At 41.8% G+C, this 19,035-nt stretch overlaps 1 protein-coding gene and 1 pseudogene across 1 annotated transcript; both read right to left on the bottom strand.

Moving 5' to 3' along the window:
• Positions 1 to 4,676: 4,676 nt before the first annotated feature.
• Positions 4,677 to 5,709, bottom strand: LOC120292188 (annotated as a pseudogene).
• Positions 5,710 to 11,940: 6,231 nt separating this feature from the next.
• Positions 11,941 to 13,273, bottom strand: LOC104447969 (protein PHOSPHATE-INDUCED 1-like). The gene has a single exon (XM_010061724.3). It carries the CDS (start codon positions 13,178 to 13,180, stop codon positions 12,212 to 12,214), a length of 969 nt encoding a protein of 322 aa, XP_010060026.2. The 5' UTR covers positions 13,181 to 13,273; the 3' UTR covers positions 11,941 to 12,211.
• Positions 13,274 to 19,035: the final 5,762 nt, after the last annotated feature.

The raw sequence follows: 19,035 nt of genomic DNA, 5'->3' as shown, positions 1-19,035 counted from the left end.
GACGACGGGCTTGACGGCGACGACGGTGGAGATGACGATGACAATCCGCTTATGAGGACAGCGAGGACAAGCGATAATGGGTCTGTAATGGGGATTTTAGTGGCGGCACGATTCGAAAGGGGGGGAGACGCGCCGGCGACGACACGACCGGCGGTGGTGACGGTTACTGTTACCTGTCCGTGACGGGGTGGCAAACGGTGGCGGTGACAGGGCAACTCAGCTTCCTGATCTGGCGCGGCGTCGGCGGATCGATCACGGCAACGGCTTCGCGGGTGGGGCACGACAACAAGCCTTCGAAGCAACGGCGTCGGGACTTGGTCGAGGCGAATGGCTGCGGCACGGCGTCTAGCGGCAACAACAGCAGCAAAAAAGAACCAGATCTGAGGCGCAGATCTCGGCCGGACCTTCCTCGGCCTCGATCTTCTCTCACTCAGGCTAGATCCGAGCCTCCACCGGCCAAATCTAACCTTCTCGAAGTCGCTTGTGGCCGGCCTTCCCCGAAGTCTCTCGGTGGAAGGTGGTCTGAGCTTGCGACTCGAGTTCTCTTCCGCGCTCGCCCTTCAATCCTTCCTGATGTCTCTCAGTGAAGGATCTCCGAGCTTGCCTGTGCCATTCTTCGACGAAGGTGGTGCCCTTTTATAGGCGAGGGAATCTGGTCAACGGAGCTTCGGCCGCCGGTCCCCTTCGCGCGCCGAGCAGTTCTCCTCGGCTGAACCGGCGTCCCATCTGAGCTCATCCAACGAAGCGTGCTCGGCATTGATGGCGCTCGAGATCTTATCTTCTCCGGCCGACGTCGGCCTACTCCCCTCGGCCGTAGGCCGTCCTTCGCGGGCATCGTCGTCTTCTGTGCGCGTGAATTGCAGAGACGTAGGGGAAGAAGAGGGAAGAAGGAAGAAGAAGAAGAGAAGAGGGGGCTAGGCTTTGTGGGAAAAGGCTGGGCCTTGGGCTTGCGTGGAAAAGAAGAAGAAGAGGGGGCTGCTTCTTTTTTGTTGTTTTTGTTATTTATTATTTATTATCTGAAAAATGGAAAAATAAAAGAAAATAAGGCCTAATTAATAACCTAATCAAAATTTAGGTGTCAACAATCGTGTTTGGTCAGATTTGAAGTAGAATCAAGAATAAAAAAAAAAAAAGTTGATTCTTGTTCCGGAAACAAATATGAGAATCAAGTCTTCTTCCATTTTCTTCTTCTTCTTCTTCTTCTTCCGGAAACAAATCTGAGAATCAAGTCTTCTTCCATTTTTTCTTCTTTTCTCCTTCTTCTTCTTCTTCTTCAAACAAATCTAGGAATCAAGTCTTCTTCTTCTTCTTCTTTTCCGGAAACAAATCTGAGAATCAAGTCTTCTTCCATTTTCTCTTCTTCTTCTTCTTCTTCATCTATCGCCATCCCGAATCAAGTCTTCTTCCATTTTCTCTTCTTCTTCTTCTTCTCTTTTCTTCTTCTTCATCTACCGCTATCCTGCGATTGCCGTCCACTATTCGCTAGTCTAGCGAGCTCATGGGAGGCTCGCTAGGCCAGGATGAGGTTCAGTGAGCACACCGAAGGCAAGCCCAGCCACCGGCAAGGCGGGCCTTGCCTAGCCTTGTCGAGGCTAGCCTTAGGTCACCTAGCCCAAAGAAGGCCGGCTTGGCCATCGGCAAAGGCGGGCGAGCCTCACCCGGCCACGGCGAGGTTTAGTCGACGAGAGCCGATCTTGCCAAGGGTCGACGATGCTCCGATGAGGTTGTCGGCCCTTGTTTAGCCTGGCCGCCATCGACGACCAGCCACCACAAGAAGAAAAAGAAGAATAGGAGAAAAAAGGAAAAAAAGAAAATAAAAAAATAAGGAAAAAAAAAAAAAAAAAAAAGGAAAGAAGAAAAAAATTATTTAAAAATTAAAAGAAATTGATTTGGAATAGAATCAATAAGCACGATACCAAACGCAATTCTATTTCAAAATCGAAAATTTTGAGCGGTTACCAAACGGTTTAAAATGCTTAGAAATTGTTCCCAAAACAGAATAAAAAGAAAAATTTCTTATCGAATCTGTTCTCGGGAACATAATCATTACCAAACACGCCCTTAGTTGCCCCTCTCTAGATTTGGTGAAAGCGAGTCTTGCTCAAAGTGAACTTGGCCAACCCTTGGTCGACCTTGTTGGGCTTTGGCGAGGGTGAGGGTCAAGGGTTGCCTCGCCAATCGTTGCCTAGGAATGAAAATAAAGAGAGAATAAAATAAAAATATAACAAAATTCAAAAACAAAAAATAATGAATTATAAAATTTGTTCATATTAGCCTTGGTCGTACCATGTAATACAGTCACATCCATGTAAATAATTTCCAGTTAAAATTGGTTAAATGGACTATATTGACAAATTTTTAAATAGTTTAAAATTAAATTAACTAAATTGAAAAGTTTATGATTGAATTGACATAAATTTATAATTTTTTGGGTAATTTTGGTGCAAGCGAAGCAAGCGGTGGTGGGTAAAATAGTTGGCTGACTTGTGCTTAAAGATATGGCGGCTTTGTCGGCCTAAAATGGTGGTCGATAATATTGGCCCCTGCACGGGACATTCGTGGGTTTTGTGCTACGTGGTGGCCTTGGTTTGACCGATGATATTTATATGGGATGAGTAAAGTGAAAGAGATAATGTAATGGGTGGAATTGTATGGTGGGACCGAAAATTGGGGTTTGTTCTAATATCATCTAAACTCTAGCACTAACATATGACACATCATCCATATAATTCACAGCTGAGCCCATATAAAATGAAAAAAAGAAGGCTACGAGAGGCGCGCTGATGGGTGGAAATGGTCTCGGTGCGAAGGCATGTGTGTGGAAGTGGTGGGATGAGATGTGGGGCACTAGTGGAGCCATTACAAAATGTGCTAGAATCGACATGAGGGCACTTGATCCTAGGCAAGGCCTCCTAAAATAATGTGACTTGATTAATGAATCAATTGAGATTTCGTTACATTAAATAGTTAAACTCGTAACACGATCCGATCAAGGTCAACTTCTATCCTTCTTTTGGACCAAGATCCAACTGAGTTTTCAGCCTAAATAACTTTTCGTGATTTTCCTCTTTAGTCTAACAATCAAGGGTAATAGATCTTAAAAGGGCCATTTCTATGCCAAAAAAAAAAAACAAAAAACAAGAAGAAAGAAAAACATGCATATCAAAAACCCCATTTAGAGAATACCCAAGATGGAATGCACAGATCTGATCAGTCAAATGGGTGGGAATGAGAAAGAGAAACTCGATTAGAACCCCTGGGATTGTAGCTGAGCGAGAGAAAAGACGTCAGATTTGAGTTATGCCGATGAAGGGGGAAGGTGAGAGGATGACAACGAGGAGAAAGTGGTGATGTAAAAGCAAGAGAGGCCAGTGTGATTCGACTCATTTGCTTGTTAATGAATCGCTGTCGTAGGTGCAAAGCCAAAACTCTCAGTCCAATAATTATGCATTTCATTACCGGGCATTGGACAGCTAAGGGAAAAACAAGACTTTTGTTTTGACCAAGAGAACATCGTCAAATCAATTTGGCCCTATTTGATAATGTTTCTATTTCTTTATTTTTTTTGTTGTGTTTCCTAAAACAGAAAAAAATAGTAACATCATCTAATTTTTATATTTCCAAAAATAGATTGATGGCTAAGGAATATATTTAGAACAAAAATAAGAAGTATAAAAACTATTTCTTTGTTTACACAATCAACATAGGTCCAGTCTCTTGATCCGATCTGAGTCCCAATTTTAGGATTAAAAAGTAAAAATAAATAAAATTTCGAAAATTTCGGAAAAAATTATAAATTAGATTTTGAATAGTTTTACTAAATTTTAATGGTAATTCTAGTTTAGAATTAGTTTAGCACAAAAAATGTGAAAATATTTTGATGAAGATTGGATTCAAAATTGAATAAGCTTTTAGGGCTTCACTATATGGATTTTTGAATACCGTTTTCCTTTAGAGACAATGCTAGATTGCTAAAGTTTGGTGACTTCAAGCAATGTTTGCTCTTCTTCTCTCATGACTACATCATGTAAGTAGTGTTTAAACTTTGATGTTTATCATCAATCGACACAAACTTTCCTATGTGTTCTAGATATTATTAAAGCTTGTTTCCAGTAGTGGATCAACAGTGAATTGAAGGAGTATGATGTAACGACAGGCTTCATCCATGATTTATGTAAGTGACTAAATCCTTAAGTTATGGTCAGATAGAAGCCCTAACCTCAAGTGAAGTTAAGCATAAGATTAATACATTTGAAAATAAGAAAGTTTGCTGTTGTGAAGCCACATTTGTACTAAGTGACTTAATTCACGTCTAAAATCCTCGGAAAAAAATATTGGGAGTAGCCATACAAGAATGTGGTCTTTTTGGGAATTAATGTTAATGTTACTTGATGTGTCATTGGGTTGGGCATTTATAAGTGATGTGAGATTTTGGGATTCTACGAATTCTCTAACTTAAAGAATTAACATTAATGGGAGTCCAGCTAAAATCGTCAAATTGAGGATGGATTAACCCGCTGGCTTTGCACTAGATAATAAAATATAGCAAATAAAAGTGGCTTGCCTTTTCTATTAGCTATAATGACTGTAATATACAGCAACTACAAAACCAATAAAAGAATGAATGAATTAATCTGGTAGCCTAAACGTCATCGTTTCTATCTGTCGCCACTTCCTCACACCAGGGTCGAACACGACGACGAGGCCGGATCGAAGAGAGCCGGGACCAGGTACTTTCTCCCATTCACGCCGTGCGCGTTGTAGCTCGCCCTCGTCGCCTCATCCACCAGCAAGTTCCCAGCGTAGCCCGGGTACGCCCGTTGCCGTAGATCCCCGTGCACGCCGACGCCGCCTCCAGCGACGCCCCCGCCTCGCCCTGGTAGTACCCGTTCGAGAACGGGTTCGTGGCGGTCCCGGCGAGGAGGCCTGCGAGGTTGATCACCATGCCGTCGACGCCGACGTCACCGTTGGGCGCCACCAGCGGCGGGCTCTGCGGCCCGTACTGGGGCTGGTGGAACGGCCACGCGCACTGCCCAGGGCACTGTGTCTCCTAGTTTCCCACCCAGATGTACGCGAACCTGGAGCTCCTGCCGTTGACCTTGACGGAACCGACGGCTGAGTCGTGGAGCCGCACCGGCTCATGCAGAACCCCTCGACGGTCACGTCAGAGGAGGTGAGCACGACGTTGATGGCGTTCCGCTGTTCGCCCCGGGACGCGAGCTCCACGAGGTGCTTGCTCGTGAGGGACTTCCCTAGCGAGTAGCTCTCGTCGAGGACTTGCCTCCCGAGCGAGAGGGTGAGAGAAGGCGTGCGCCTCTTGGAGGAGGAGAGGTGGTAGTACTTGTCGACCGTCTTCCACCACTGGGAGACGGAAGGAGGGGCCTGAGCCAAAGAAGGGTCGGAGGAGAGGGAGGTGACGAAGTCGGAGACGATGGTGCGCTGGGAGGGCTTGAAGCGGCCGTACCAGATGAGGTTGACGGAGATCTTGCCGGAGAGGAGAGGACCATTGTGGTACTTCATGGGCGGGGACTGGTCTTGGACCAGCTCGGCCAGCCTCCTGGTGGCGGAGGCCATCTGGAGGAGGCAGAGGGCGAGGAAGAGCTTTGGAAGAAGAGCTGTCTTAGAAGCGAAGAAGGATGCCATTGTAGCAGCTTGAGTTTTTGACTGAGGAAAGGGGAAAGCAGAGGTAGCTTCTCGCTTTGTTTAAGATGTGGGTTGTGTCGAAGGGAGAGGGAGTACTTATACGAGGGTGGGATGAGGGTGATGCTTCGATTATTTTATTTTAGGACTACATATTATAATAATAAATATGAGGGTGGAAGGTAGAAGTGGGGTTGAAGTGCCCGAACCTGCCTGGAAAGAGACGAAAGGAGGGCAGCTCATGACGGTCTTGCAATTCCCAGATGCATCTTCACCAGCAAGATTAACAAATGACAACTCGTGCCCGACTACGCGTTCAATCATCATTTATGCTCTTAGGACAGCTTTTAAGTAACCAATGACAAAAAAAAAAAAAAAAAAAAAAAAAAAAAAATGATAATGCTCGAGTAGCTATTGCAATTGATGTTCTGAACAAAATAATTTATATCTAATTTTGTTAAAGTTTTTTTTTATCTAAAATTAGATTGTTAGAAAGTCGTATCCAAAAAATTAATTGGTAAAGAATATCATATATATATATATATATATATTAAAAGCATATAAATTTCATTATTAAATGGTTTAGGATATTTCTATTGTTTGACATATCCTCTCACATTTAAATTGGATCGGAAAATTTGTCTAATGGAAGGGGACACGCGCGAAGGGAGCGGAATAAGTGGGGATTTTATGTAGTAATCCAGTCTAAAGTTAGCTGGAGAGCCGTTAGCTGAAATTCAAACAAAATGTGGGCAACGCAATCCAGCTGCGGTCCTAATTCAGACTAAATATAATGGCTCCTCTTCTGTGAGCTGTTACGCGGAATTCAAACAAAAAGTGGGCAATGCAATCCACCTTATCTTTGACCCAAAAAAAAAAAAAAACGGCCAGCTTAGCTACTGTTGAATGGACGAAACTGACCTTCGACTGATCTTTCTCATTAGCCATGGACAAGGGCAATAAGGCTTTTTCAAAAATATTATTTTTGCAAAAAAAAAAAAAGAAAGAAACGAAACCTTATTCTCTAATTATTTCTATGGCCATGGATATTTCTTGATTTATGTGCATCCAACCTAATTAATGGTAGTGGCTCGGTTTGTGATGCAGATAAGAGATGGTCGGCGGGGTGGCAAGACAAAGTCGCAGATTTGTGCGGAGGATTGGCGAACGGTGGCTTTAGAAATTACGAAAAATGGCTCTAAATTTATTGCGCTTGCACGAATTTCATGGACAAATTATGTAATATTATTATTGTTTCTGGATTTCTTATTATAATTTTCTTTTCTTTTCTTTCATTCTTTCTCTATTAGTCATTGAGCCTTGACGATACCTACCACGTGAGACAATTGGCGAGATCGCAACCTCAATTGCCTCTCACCATATTTGAGAATACCAAGTTTCACTTGAACTGAGCTTGGCCTTGGTTGACCCTTAGTGGCCTTTAGTGAGGGTCAAGGGTCGTCTTGGTGGTCTTTGCATCGAGTTGGTCACTAGGCTTCAGCAAAAAAATAAAATAAATAATAATAAAATAAAATAAAATAAAAATATAACAAAATTTAGAAAAAAGAAGAAGAACATTAATTAAAACATTTATTTGTGTTAGCGCCGATCATACCATTTAGCACAATCAACATTCACATAAGTGATTTCAATCAAAATTGATTAAATGGACTATATTGACAAATTTTTATATGTTTTAGGAGATTGAATTGATAGCTTCACTTTTTTTCAGTAAATTGGTACAAGAGAAGCGGTGATGGGTCGGTACAATGGTCGGCTGACTTCTACTTAAAGTTCTGGCGGTTTTGTCGGCCCAAAATGGTGGTCGATAATGTCGGCCCCTGCGTGGGACACTCGTAGGTTTTGCACCACGTGGTGGCCTTAATTTGACCGATGATTTACATGGGATGAGTAAAGTGAAAGGGATAATGTAATGCATTGAATTGTATCGTGGGACTGAAAGTTTGGGCTTGTTCTAAAATCATCTATCCTCTAGCACTAACACATGACACATCATCCATATATTTCAAAACTGAGGTCTTGTTAGAGGTGATCATGATACACATTAAGCTGGTCTAGCACTTAATTCAGGAACCAATCCACATAGTTTTGGTTCTCAATTTTTGGAATTGAAACCAACCCTATTGAGCTTGGGACCGAGAAGCAGATTGACCCTAGGGTTTAGTCTAGTTTTAGGGTTAACTCAAGACCAAGTAATTATTTTTTGTTTTATTTTTTGTATTTTTCGAAAGAACAAACATACTCTTTCAAATTATATATCCATCAACAATGCGACATTGAGCAACTAAATTATGAACACCTTTACATATAAAAAATAAATCTAAGATAAAGTAACAACAAAAATCTTCATTTGCCATTATTGAGTTGTAATTGTATGGTGAGCCAAAAGAGGTGAACGATCTCATCATTTGAGCTGCAATTGTGAGGTGAGCACCGAGCTAGGCGAGCGAGGCTAATGCAAGCAAAGAGAGCTTCTTCTTTTTGTAGTCAATATGGGCTAGGTTTCTACTTTTTGATTAACATGGTAGAATCACATATGAAAAAATAGAAGTGAAGGTGCAAGGATTTAGAATAGACAAAAATATAATTATTTATATATTATGTAATACATATGATTTAGGAAAATGTCACAAATGGTCCCTATACTATTACTTAATGTGCAATTTGGTCCCTCGAACTTTCGATCGACTCAATTTGGTTCTTGAACTATTGATAAATGTTTGATTCGGTCCCCGAACTATTTGATAAATGTTTGATTTGGTCCTTGAACTTTCATTGGCTCAATTTGGTCCCTCGAACTTTCGATTGGCTCAATTTGGTCCTTGAACTATTGATAAATGTTCGATTTAGTCATTCATTATTGTTTTTCCTTTTTTTTTTTTTTTTTTTTGCTTCTTCTCTCTTCCTTCGCCGGCTGGCGGTGGGGAGCCGGAGGCAAGGGTCGCCCGCCGGACGCAGCGAGGGCGGCTCGTCGACATCGAGTGAGGGGCTCTCTCGCAGATCTGCGAGGGAGCCCTCCCGGCGTCGAGCAAGGAGCACCCCAAAGATCGGGCCGTGGAGCCCTCACCGCTCCCTCGCCCGACGCCGGCGAGGGGCTCCCTTGCCCAACACCGGAGTGCTCCTAGCTGGACACGTCGGCGAGGGGCTCCCTCGCCGGATCTGCGAGGGAGCCCCTCGCTCGACACGGAGTGAGGCCGCCTCGCCGGATGCCGCTTCCTTCCTCGGAAGCCGACGGAGGGAAGAGAGAAGAAGCAAAAAAGATAAAAAATAAAAAAATAAAAAAGGAAAAACAGTAACGAAGGACTAAATCGAACATTTATCAATAGTTCAAGAACCAAATTGAGCCGATCGAAAGTTCATGGACCAAATCGACATTTATCAAATAGTTAGGGGACCAAATTGAGCCAATCGAAAGTTCATGGACCAAATTGCACATTAAGTAATAGTATAGGAACCATTTGTGACATTTTCCCTATGATTTACAATATATACGATACATATTATATATATATATATATATATATATATATATATATAATTGGTCTGGATTTAGTTAATGTGTCTGGATTGTGTTAATGCTAAAGTCTTAAGACTAACAACCAATCTGCGCAGTGCAGGGTCTAAAGGTCCAAGGACCAAGGATTGGCCTGATTCCCCCGAAAATCAAATTTGGACTAGTCGGGTTGAGCTAGTCCAGAGTCGGTCTAGGGTTGACCCTATCCAGGACCGATACTCACCTCTAGCTCATACAAAAAGGAAAACAAAGGTTACAAGAGGCGCGCCGGTGGGTGGAAATGGTCTTGGTGCAAAAACACGTGTGTGGAAGTGGAAGTGGTGGGATGAGGTGTAGGCCGCCAGAGATGGTGGAGCCATTCTGAGGTACGCCAGATTTGACGCGAGGCCACTTGAGCTTAGGCGTGAACATCTTTAAAAGGATGAGATCGAGTTGGCTTATATGATTCCCGTGCACCTCGACAATTTTTCCAGGCAGAATATCGAGTGTTGTTTGGAGGCTTGGTGGTGTGGCGTTGGTGGGCTTGGGCAAACCGATAGGAAGAGCATAGTTTTTCTTCTTCTAAAATGTTAGTTGGTTGAACTTGAGGAAACTCTTAGAAGTAATTGTGTTCAATTTTAGTTGGTTGAACTTGAGGAAACTCTTAGAAGTAATTGTGTTCAAATAGGCTTTCTTCTTCTTCTTGGTTGAACTCGAGGAAACTCTTAGAAGTAATTGTGTTCAACTAGGCTCAAATTAAACACGGAAACTTTGAGACTTTGAGTTCAAACAGGCTCACAAGGAAACTTTGAGACTTTGAGCCCAAAAGAGTGTTTGACTCTATCAATAAACTACTTTAGATTTTATTACGCTCAATAGTTAAAATCAAAACAGGATCTCCATCAAGGTCAACTCATATCCTTTTCTTGAACCAAAATCTAATTTAGTTTTTGGCCAAAGTCACTTTTCTTGATTCACCTCTTTAATCTAATAGTCTAAGGCAATAGATCGCAAAAATGTCATAAAGTGAATATTTTATTAAAAAAAACATGGCAGAAGAACATATCTTGCAGTGCCAAGATTTGGCACGGAGATTTTTAAGTGCGCCATAACTTTAAAATAAGTACACTTGAGTGCCGTTTTGAAGTTAAATGGGGCACTTAAGTGCCACTAAAACGGTCAAATGGCTTACGTGGCGACTTTCCAGCGAAGTTTGGCCCAAAACGGTGTCGTTTTGCGCGTTGACGTGGCGGAGAAAATGCAAAAAAACGACGCCTGTTTCGTGTCTACGTGTAAATAATAATATAAAAATTAATTAAATTAGATTTAAATTTAATTTTATTTAAAATATTCAAAAAATTTTAAAAATTTTTAAAATTTTAAAAATTAAGAAAAATTAAAAAAATTAAGAAAAATTTTAAAAATTTAAAAAATTAAGAAAATTTAAAAAATTTAAAATTTTTAAAAAATTAAGAAAATTTAAAAAAGGGGGAGGTTGAACGGCCCTCAGCCGCCCCATTCGACCTCCCCCTTTTTTTTCTTAATTTTTTAAAATTTTCTTAATTTTTTAATTTTTTTCTTAATTTTTGAACATTTTTAATTTTTTAAATTTTTTTGAATATTTTAAATAAAATTAATTTTAAATCTAATTTAATTAATTTTTATATTATTATTTATACGTAGACACGAAACGGCGTCGTTTTTGTATTTTCTCCGCCACGTCGCCCTTGTAAAACGACGCCGTTTTGGACCAAACTCGCCGGAAAATTGCCATGTTAGCCATTTTGTCGGATTTTCGCCGGAGTAGACTTAAGTGTCTCATTTTACTCCGATATTGGCACTTAAGTGTATCATTTTAAAGTTATGGCACTTAAGCGTCCCTCCGTGCCAAGTTATGGCACTTCAGGTGTCCTAACCTAAAAAAACATGCATATATAAAAACCCTATTAAGAATATTACTCAAGATAGGTCGCACGGGTGTGATCAATCTGATGGGTGGGAGTAAAAGAAGGTCCATTGGAGCCCCTAGGCTGCAGTTGAGCGAGAGAGATGAAGTAAGACTTGAGTGACGACGATGAAGGACAGGGGGAAGGTGAGAAGATGGCAACGAGGAGAGAGTGGCGATGTAAAGGCAAGAGAGGCCCATGTGATTTGACACGTTTGCTTGTTAATGAATTGCTTTCGTTGCCGCGAAGTCAAAGCTTTTGGTCCAGCAATCATGCACTACATTGCAGGGCATTAGACAGCTAAGGGGAAAAACAAGACTTTTGTTTTGACTGAGATAATAAGGACAAAACGAGTGGGCGCCCTTCCTTTTGGGTCGCGAAAAGAGGACATGCCAGTTAGTGGTGGCGGTGGAGCCAATCGTCAAGGATGGGCGGGTTGGCTAAGTGCTAATGCTTTCCGTTGATCAACAATGCAGCTCTCTTGCGTATGTCATGTAACTCATGTCTAAAATTGATGTCCATCTTCAATCGACACAAATTTTTCTATATATTGTAGACATTATTAACAGTTGTTTCTATTGATGGACCAATGATGAATTGAAGGATCATAGTGCAACAATGGGTTTTATGTAAGTGACTAAATGCTTAACATAATTTAAGATAGAAGCCCCCACCCCATGTGTAGTTAAATATAAGATTAATCTATTGAAAACAATAAAGTTTGCTGTCGTCAAGCCACATTTGCAAAAAATGACTTAGTTTACCTCTAAAATCCTCCGAAAGGAATATTGGGACGAACCATACAAGAAGGTGGTCTTTTTGGGGATTAACATTTACTGATGGGTCATTTAATTGAGTATTTATATGCGATGTGATGTTACAAACTCTGTAACTTGAAAAATTAACATAGGCGGGAGTGTAGCTAAAATCGTCAAATTAAGAGTGGACTAACCCGCTTGCTGTGCACTAGAGCAAAATTGTATCAAATAAAAGTGGTTTGCCTTTTCTATTAACTATAATGATCAAAATATACAGCAACAAAAACAATAAAAGAATGAATGAATCAATCTGGTAGCGTAAGCGTCATCGTTTCAATCTGTCTCCACTTCCCTCAGACCAGCGTCGAACAGGACGACGTGGACGGATCGTAGAGAGCCGGGACCAGGTACTTTCTCCTGTTCACGCCGTGCGCGTTGTAGCTCGCCCCCGTCGCCTCCTCTACCAGCAAGTTCCCGGCATAGCCCGGGTACGCCCCGTTGCCGTAGATCCCCGTGCACGCCGACGCCGCCTCCAGCGACGCCCCCGCCTCGCCCTGGTAGTACCCGTTCGAGAACGGGTTCGTGGCGGTCCCGGCGAGGAGGCCTGCCAGGTTGATCACCATCCCGTCGACGCCGACGTCCCCGTTGGGCGCCACCAGCGGCGGGCTCTGCGGCCCGTACTGGGGCTGGTGGAAGGGCCACGCGCACTGCCCAGGGCACTGTGTCTCCGAGTTTCCCACCCAGATGTACGCGAACCTGGAGCTCCTGCCGTTGACCTTGACGGAACTGACGGCGGAGTCGTGGGAGCCGCACCGGCTCATGCAGAACCCCTCGACGGCCACGTCGGAGGAGGTGAGCACGACGTTGACGGCGTTCCGTTGTTCGCCCCGGGAGGCGAGCTCCACGAGGTGCTTGCTCGTGAGGGACCTCCCGAGGGAATAGCTCTCGTCGAGGACTTGCTTCCCGAGCGAGAGAGTGAGAGAAGGAGTGCGCCTCTTGGAGGAGGAGAGGTGGTAGTACTTGTCGACCGTCTTCCACCACTGAGAGACGGATGGAGGGGCCTGAGCCAAAGAAGGGTCGGAAGAGAGGGAGGCGACGAAGTCGGAGACGATGGTGCGCTGGGAAGGCTTGAAGCGGCCGTACCAGATGAGGTTGACGGAGATCTTGCCGGAGAGGAGAGGGCCATTGTGGTACTTCATGGGCGGGGACTGGTCTTGGACCAGCTCGGCCAGCCTCCTGGTGGCGGAGGCCATCTGGAGGAGGCAGAGGGCAAGGAAGAGCTTTGGAAGAAGAGCTGTCTTAGAAGCGAAGAAGGATGCCATTGTAGCAGCTTGAGTTTTGGGCTAAAGAGTGAGGGAAGGTGAAAGCAGAGGTAGTTTCTCGCTTTGTTTAAGTTGTGGGTTATGTTGAAGCGAGGAGGAGTATTTTATACAGGGGTGGGATGAGGGTGAGCCTTCGATTATTTTATTTTATGACTATTTATTATAATAATAAATAGGTGGGTGGACCGTGGAACGTAGTAGTGGGGTTAAAGTGCCGGAACCTGCTTGGAAAGAGACAAACGGAGGGCAGCTCATGATGGTCTTGCAACCCCAGTTGCATCTTCACCAGCAAGATTAGCAGGAGACCACTCTTGCCCGACTACGCGTTCAATCATCATTTACGCTCTTAAGACAGCTTTTTAAGTAACCAATCGCCAAAAAAAAAAGAAAAAAGAAAAGATGATAATGCCTAATGTGCCTATTGCAATTGATGTTCTAAACAAAATTATTTATATCGAATTTTCTTAAATTTTTTTCTAGAATCAAATCGTTAAAAAGTCTTATCCAAAAACTTAAACTAATAGGCAAAAGAATATCACGTTTCATATAAATTTCATTATCCAATGATATGGCATATTTCTATCTCTTGACATCTCCTCTCATATTTAAATTGAATTGGAAAATTTGACTAATGGAATGGGACTTTATGTTGGAATCCAGACTAAATATAACAGTTCCTTTTTTGCGAGTCCGTTAGCTGAAATTCAAACAAAAAGTGGGCAGTGCAATCCAGCTTCTGTCCTATTTCACACTAAAGATGGTAGCTCCTTTTCTCCTCTTCCGTGAGCTGTTGCCTCGAATTTAAAACAAAAGGTGGGCAACGCAATCCAGCTAATCTTTGACCAAAAAAAAAAAAATCCACCTTAGATACAGTGAATGGACGAAATTGACCTTACACTGATCTTTCTCATTAGCCTTGGAGAAGGGCGGTAGGCCTTTTTCAATTTTTCTTAAAAAAAACGAAACGTTATTCTCTCATTATTATTATGGCCATGGACATTTCTTGATTTACGTGCATCCAATTTAATTAATAGAAGTGGCTCGGTTTGTGATGCAATTAAGAGATGGTCGGCGGGTGGCAAGACTAAGGGCGCGTTTGGTTGTGTTTGTTTAAAAATTGTTCCGGAACAGGAGAAATAGAAAAAAGTATTTGCTCCAGGAACAATTTTGAACAAAAATACGCGTTTGGTAAACTTGTTCCGGGAATAAAAAATAAACGAAACATGTTTGGTAAATTTAGATAATTTTTTTATTTCTTTTATTTTTCTATTTTTTTCTTATTTTTCCTTTTTTTTCTTTTTTCTTTTTCATTTTTTTCTTCTTTTGGCGGTCGCGGCCAAGGCCTTGGCCGGCGACCGGCCGGCGAGGCCGAGCTCGCCCGGCCGGGCGGCAGGCGCGGCCGCCGGCCACCGCGGGCGAGGCCGAGGCTCGCGGCCGGGCGAGCTCGAGGCCGGATGCGGGCGAGATCGAGCTCGCCCGTGCCGGCGCGAGCTCGGCCTCGCCGGATCGGGCGAGATCCGGCGAGGCCGAGCTCGCCAGCCGGGGCGCGAGGTCGGCCTCACCATGGTCGGGCGAGCTCGAGCCGCCAGAGTCCGGGCGAGGCCGACCTCGCCTAGCGGCGGCGAGCCTCGGCCTCGCCGAGCCACCGCAGTCGCGTCGCTCGGCGGTGGCTCGGCGAGGCCGAGGCTCGCGCCGGCCCGGGCGAGGTCGGCCTCGCCTGATCCGGGCGAGCTCGAGTCGCCCACCCATGGCGAGGTCGACCCTCGCCCAGCTACGGCGAGCGTCGGCCTCGCCGGGGGCCGGCGAGCCTCGCCGTGGCTGGGCGAGGCCGCCGGCCCTCGTCGGCCGGTCGCCGGCCGTGGCCGAGGCCGGCGACCGGCCTCGGCCATGAAAGAAGAACAAGAAAATAAAAAAAAAGAAAAAAAAAAGTGTTTCGATTTGTGTTCCGAAACAAGAAACACGAATTTTGTGTTTCTTGTTTGTTTCTTTTTTTGTTCCCGGGAACAAAAAGAACAAAAGGAACAGAAACGCACCCAAACGCGTTTGTTCTTTTTTTGTTCCCAGAACAAAAAACAGAAAAACTGTTTAAAAACAAAAAAGAAGTGCAAACAAACGGGGCCTAAATTGCAGATTTGTGCGGTGGGGAAAGGTGGCGGAAGTAATTACAAAAAAGTTCTAAACTTATTATATTTATGTTAATTTATTCTTAAAATTTTGAAATTCACCAATTGAGTCATATCACTAATATGGACAATTTATATCATTTTTATTATAAATTTATAATTATATTTTTCTCTTCTTTTCTTTTCTTTCCTTCTTTCTTTACTAGTCGTCAAGTCTTCGTGATGGCCAAGGACCAGCCACTAGAGATGATTGGCAAGGTCATATACTCAGTTGCCCCTCGCTAGATTTGGCGAAAGCAAGTCTCGCTCAAAGTGAGCTTGGCCTTGGTCGACCCTTGTCGACCTTCGACAAGGGTCCTCACCGGTTGTTGCCTTGGGTTGGTTGCATACCGTTGCCAAGGTCTGGCAATAGACAGAGAAAGAATTTTTAAAAAAAAAAAAAAGAGAGAGAGAGAAAGGAAATTGCATCACGTGAGTAGCCGACATCCACGTGGCGATTTCCAATCAAAATTGATTAAATTAATTATATTGACAAATTTTTAAATGATTTAGAACTAAATTGGTTAAGTTAAAATGTTTAAAATTGAATTTGCATAAGTTCAATTATTATTATTATTATTATTATTATTATTATTATTATTATTATTATTATTATTATTATTATTATTATTATTATTATTTTTGTAATTATGGTGTAAGAGAAGTGGTGGTGGAGACAATAGTCGGCTGACTTCTGCTTGAAGATATAGCGGCTTTGTCGGCCTGAAATGGTGGTCGATAATATTGGCCCCTGCATGGGACACTTGTGGGTTTTGCGCTACGTGGTGGCCTTCGTTTGACTGATGATGTGTATATGGGATGAGTAAAGTGAAAGGGATAATGTAATGCATGGGAATTGTATTGGGTGACCGAAAATTTGAATTTGTTTTAAAATCATCTTAACTCTAGCACTAACATATGACACATCATCCATATAATTTAAAACAGAGACATATAGAGAGAGAAGAAGCTATTAGAGGCGCATAGATGGGTGGAAATGGTCTTGCGGCAAAAGGCATATGTAATGGCGAATAGTTTCAGATTCTACGTAGGTTTCATCTGGAACATGGAATCTACTAATTGAAAGAAGTATCGACACTCTTCAGAAGCCTTCATGTCGTGTCAGACATTCTAACACATGTATAACACTTAATCAACAGATATTGAAAAATCCAACATATAGTTAATTTTCCCGACGCTTTTTGACACGTGAGTCCGAAATTCTAATATGCAATTCACAATTCCGACATACGTGGGGTCAATTTAAAAAATTTCAATAAAAAAATGTAAATATGTAAAAAATAATAAAAATAATAAAGGGAAGGGAAAAAAACTCAGTCTTCTTTTATTTTCTTATTCTAATTTCCCACGACGCACAACTCACCTCCTAAGTTTATTTTTTCCTTTTCTTCGACACGCTCGACATGCGAGTCCAAAATATGAATTACTTATTTTTTTTTTCCTTCAAGTTTTATAGATTATTGGAATAAAATGGAATATGTCAAATTGAAACAATGAATAACATTAACAAATTACGGGTTACTTTTTTTTAGTGTAAATTCATTCTACGCTCTATTTGTTATTTATTTATTTGTGAATTTAAATCAAATTAATTTGATTAAAATAATCATAAAAATAAAAATTTATCATGTATATATAAAAATATACATTTAATATATAGCGTATCCCCATATATCGAAATTCTCTATTTTTGAAAAATGATGTGTCAACATCTCGTCTCGTGTCGTATCTTGCATGTCGATGTTGATGCTACTTAGGGAAGGGGTTCCTAATTTTTTGAAACCTTGAACTTACCCTGCATATTCTGGAGTCTAGAACCTATCTTGTCACAAGTTTCAAGATCGATTATAGGTTTTACCCAAGTTCCACTTGTATTATTAGTTGAACGTTTACAGTGAATAATAACATTTAATTATCATCATTTACTGTTACAATTTACTGATCATAACTTATATTTAAACGCACGAAAAATATGAAATATTAATAAAGTAAAAATTTCAATCATAACACGGAAGCTCGACTAGTAATTCTAGATTATACACTTATCATCGAATACAATGGAATACCTTATGATCATGTGACAACATAGATTAAGAAAAACACAAAAAAATATTTCAAATTTTATGTTACAAGTTCTAGGTTTATCAATTTAGAACCTAAAATCTACTCGTCGAAATAGGTTCCTTAATTTTTTAAAGTATAACCCACCCTATATATATTGGAACCTAGAATTGGACAAGTTCCCATCAGTTCGATTCTAAGGTTCCAGGTTCTATCTCAAAATCATGCTCACCCCACGTGCAAATAGTGGAATGAGGCCACTTAATCCTAGGTGCGACTTGCATCGCACCCACATCTTTCAAGCGATGAGAAGAGAGTTTTTCGAGGCAGAGGATATTGAGTGTTGGTTGAAGGTTTAGTGGCGTGGCATCAGTGGACTTGGGCAAACTGATAGGGATAGCATAATTTTGCTTCTTCTTCTTCTTATTCTTTTTTGCAGGGTTAAAATGTTTGTTGAACTCGAGGAAACTCATAGAAGTAATTGTGTTCAAGGAGGCTCAAATTATACAAGGAAACTTTGAGACTTTTGAGCTCAAAAGAGTGTTTAACTAGATTGACGAATCAATTTAGATTTTGTTATGCTCAATAGTTAAAATCAAAATAGGATCCACATCAAGGTTAACCTACATCCTATTTCTAAACCAAGATTCAACCGATTTCTTGGCCAACATCACTTTTCATGATTCCCCACTTTAATCTAACAATCCAAGGCAATAGATCGCCAAAGGGCCATAAAGTGAATATTTTAATACAAAAGAACATGCATATATAATAACCCCTTAAGAACATTACCAAGATAGATCGCACAGGTTTGATCAATCTAATGGGTGGGAGTGAGAAAAAGAAGGTCGATTGAAGCCATTAGGATGTCGCTTAGCGAGAGAAATGAACTTAGACCCGATTGATGCGATGAAGGAATGGGGAAGGTGAGAGAATAGTAATGAAGAGAGAGTGGTGATCTAAAGACAAGAGAGACAACGTAATTTGACGCGTTTGCTTGTTAATGAAGCGCTTTCGTTAGCACAAAGTCAAAGCACTCGGTCCAGCAATTATGCATTTCATTACAGGGCCTTGGAAACCTAAGGGAAAAACAAGACTTGTTTTGACTGAGAGAACAAGGACAAACCAGTTAGTACCGTTCCTTTTGGGTTGCGAGAAGACGACGTGCTAGTTGGTGGTGGTGATGGAGCTAATTGTTGAGAATAGTTCTGTTAGCTAAGTGCTGATCCACATTTAATGTTTGTCAGCAATGCAGTTCTCCTGACTATGTCATGTAATTAGTGTCCAAACTTTGATGTTTATCATCAATCAATATGGATTTCCTATGAATTGTAGACATTATTAACGGTTGTTTCTATTAGTGAATCAATGGTGAATTGAAGGAGTATGATGTAATGACGGGCTTCATCCAAGATTACCTATTTAAGGCCAGATTCAAGCCCTAACCTCAAATGAAGTAAAGTATAAGATTAATATATTTGAAAAAAAGAAAGTTTGTTGTTGGTAAGCCACATTTGTAATGAATGACTCAATTCAAGTCTAAAATCGTCTGAAAGGAATATTGGGAGCAGCCATACAAGAAAGTGATTTATCTGGAGATTAATTTTAATG

This window comes from Eucalyptus grandis, chromosome 3 (assembly GCF_016545825.1).
Source record: "Eucalyptus grandis isolate ANBG69807.140 chromosome 3, ASM1654582v1, whole genome shotgun sequence".
Taxonomy (NCBI): Eukaryota; Viridiplantae; Streptophyta; class Magnoliopsida; order Myrtales; family Myrtaceae; genus Eucalyptus; species Eucalyptus grandis.
Note: the sequence above shows the minus strand (reverse complement) of the source record. Positions and strands in the feature narration are given on the sequence as shown.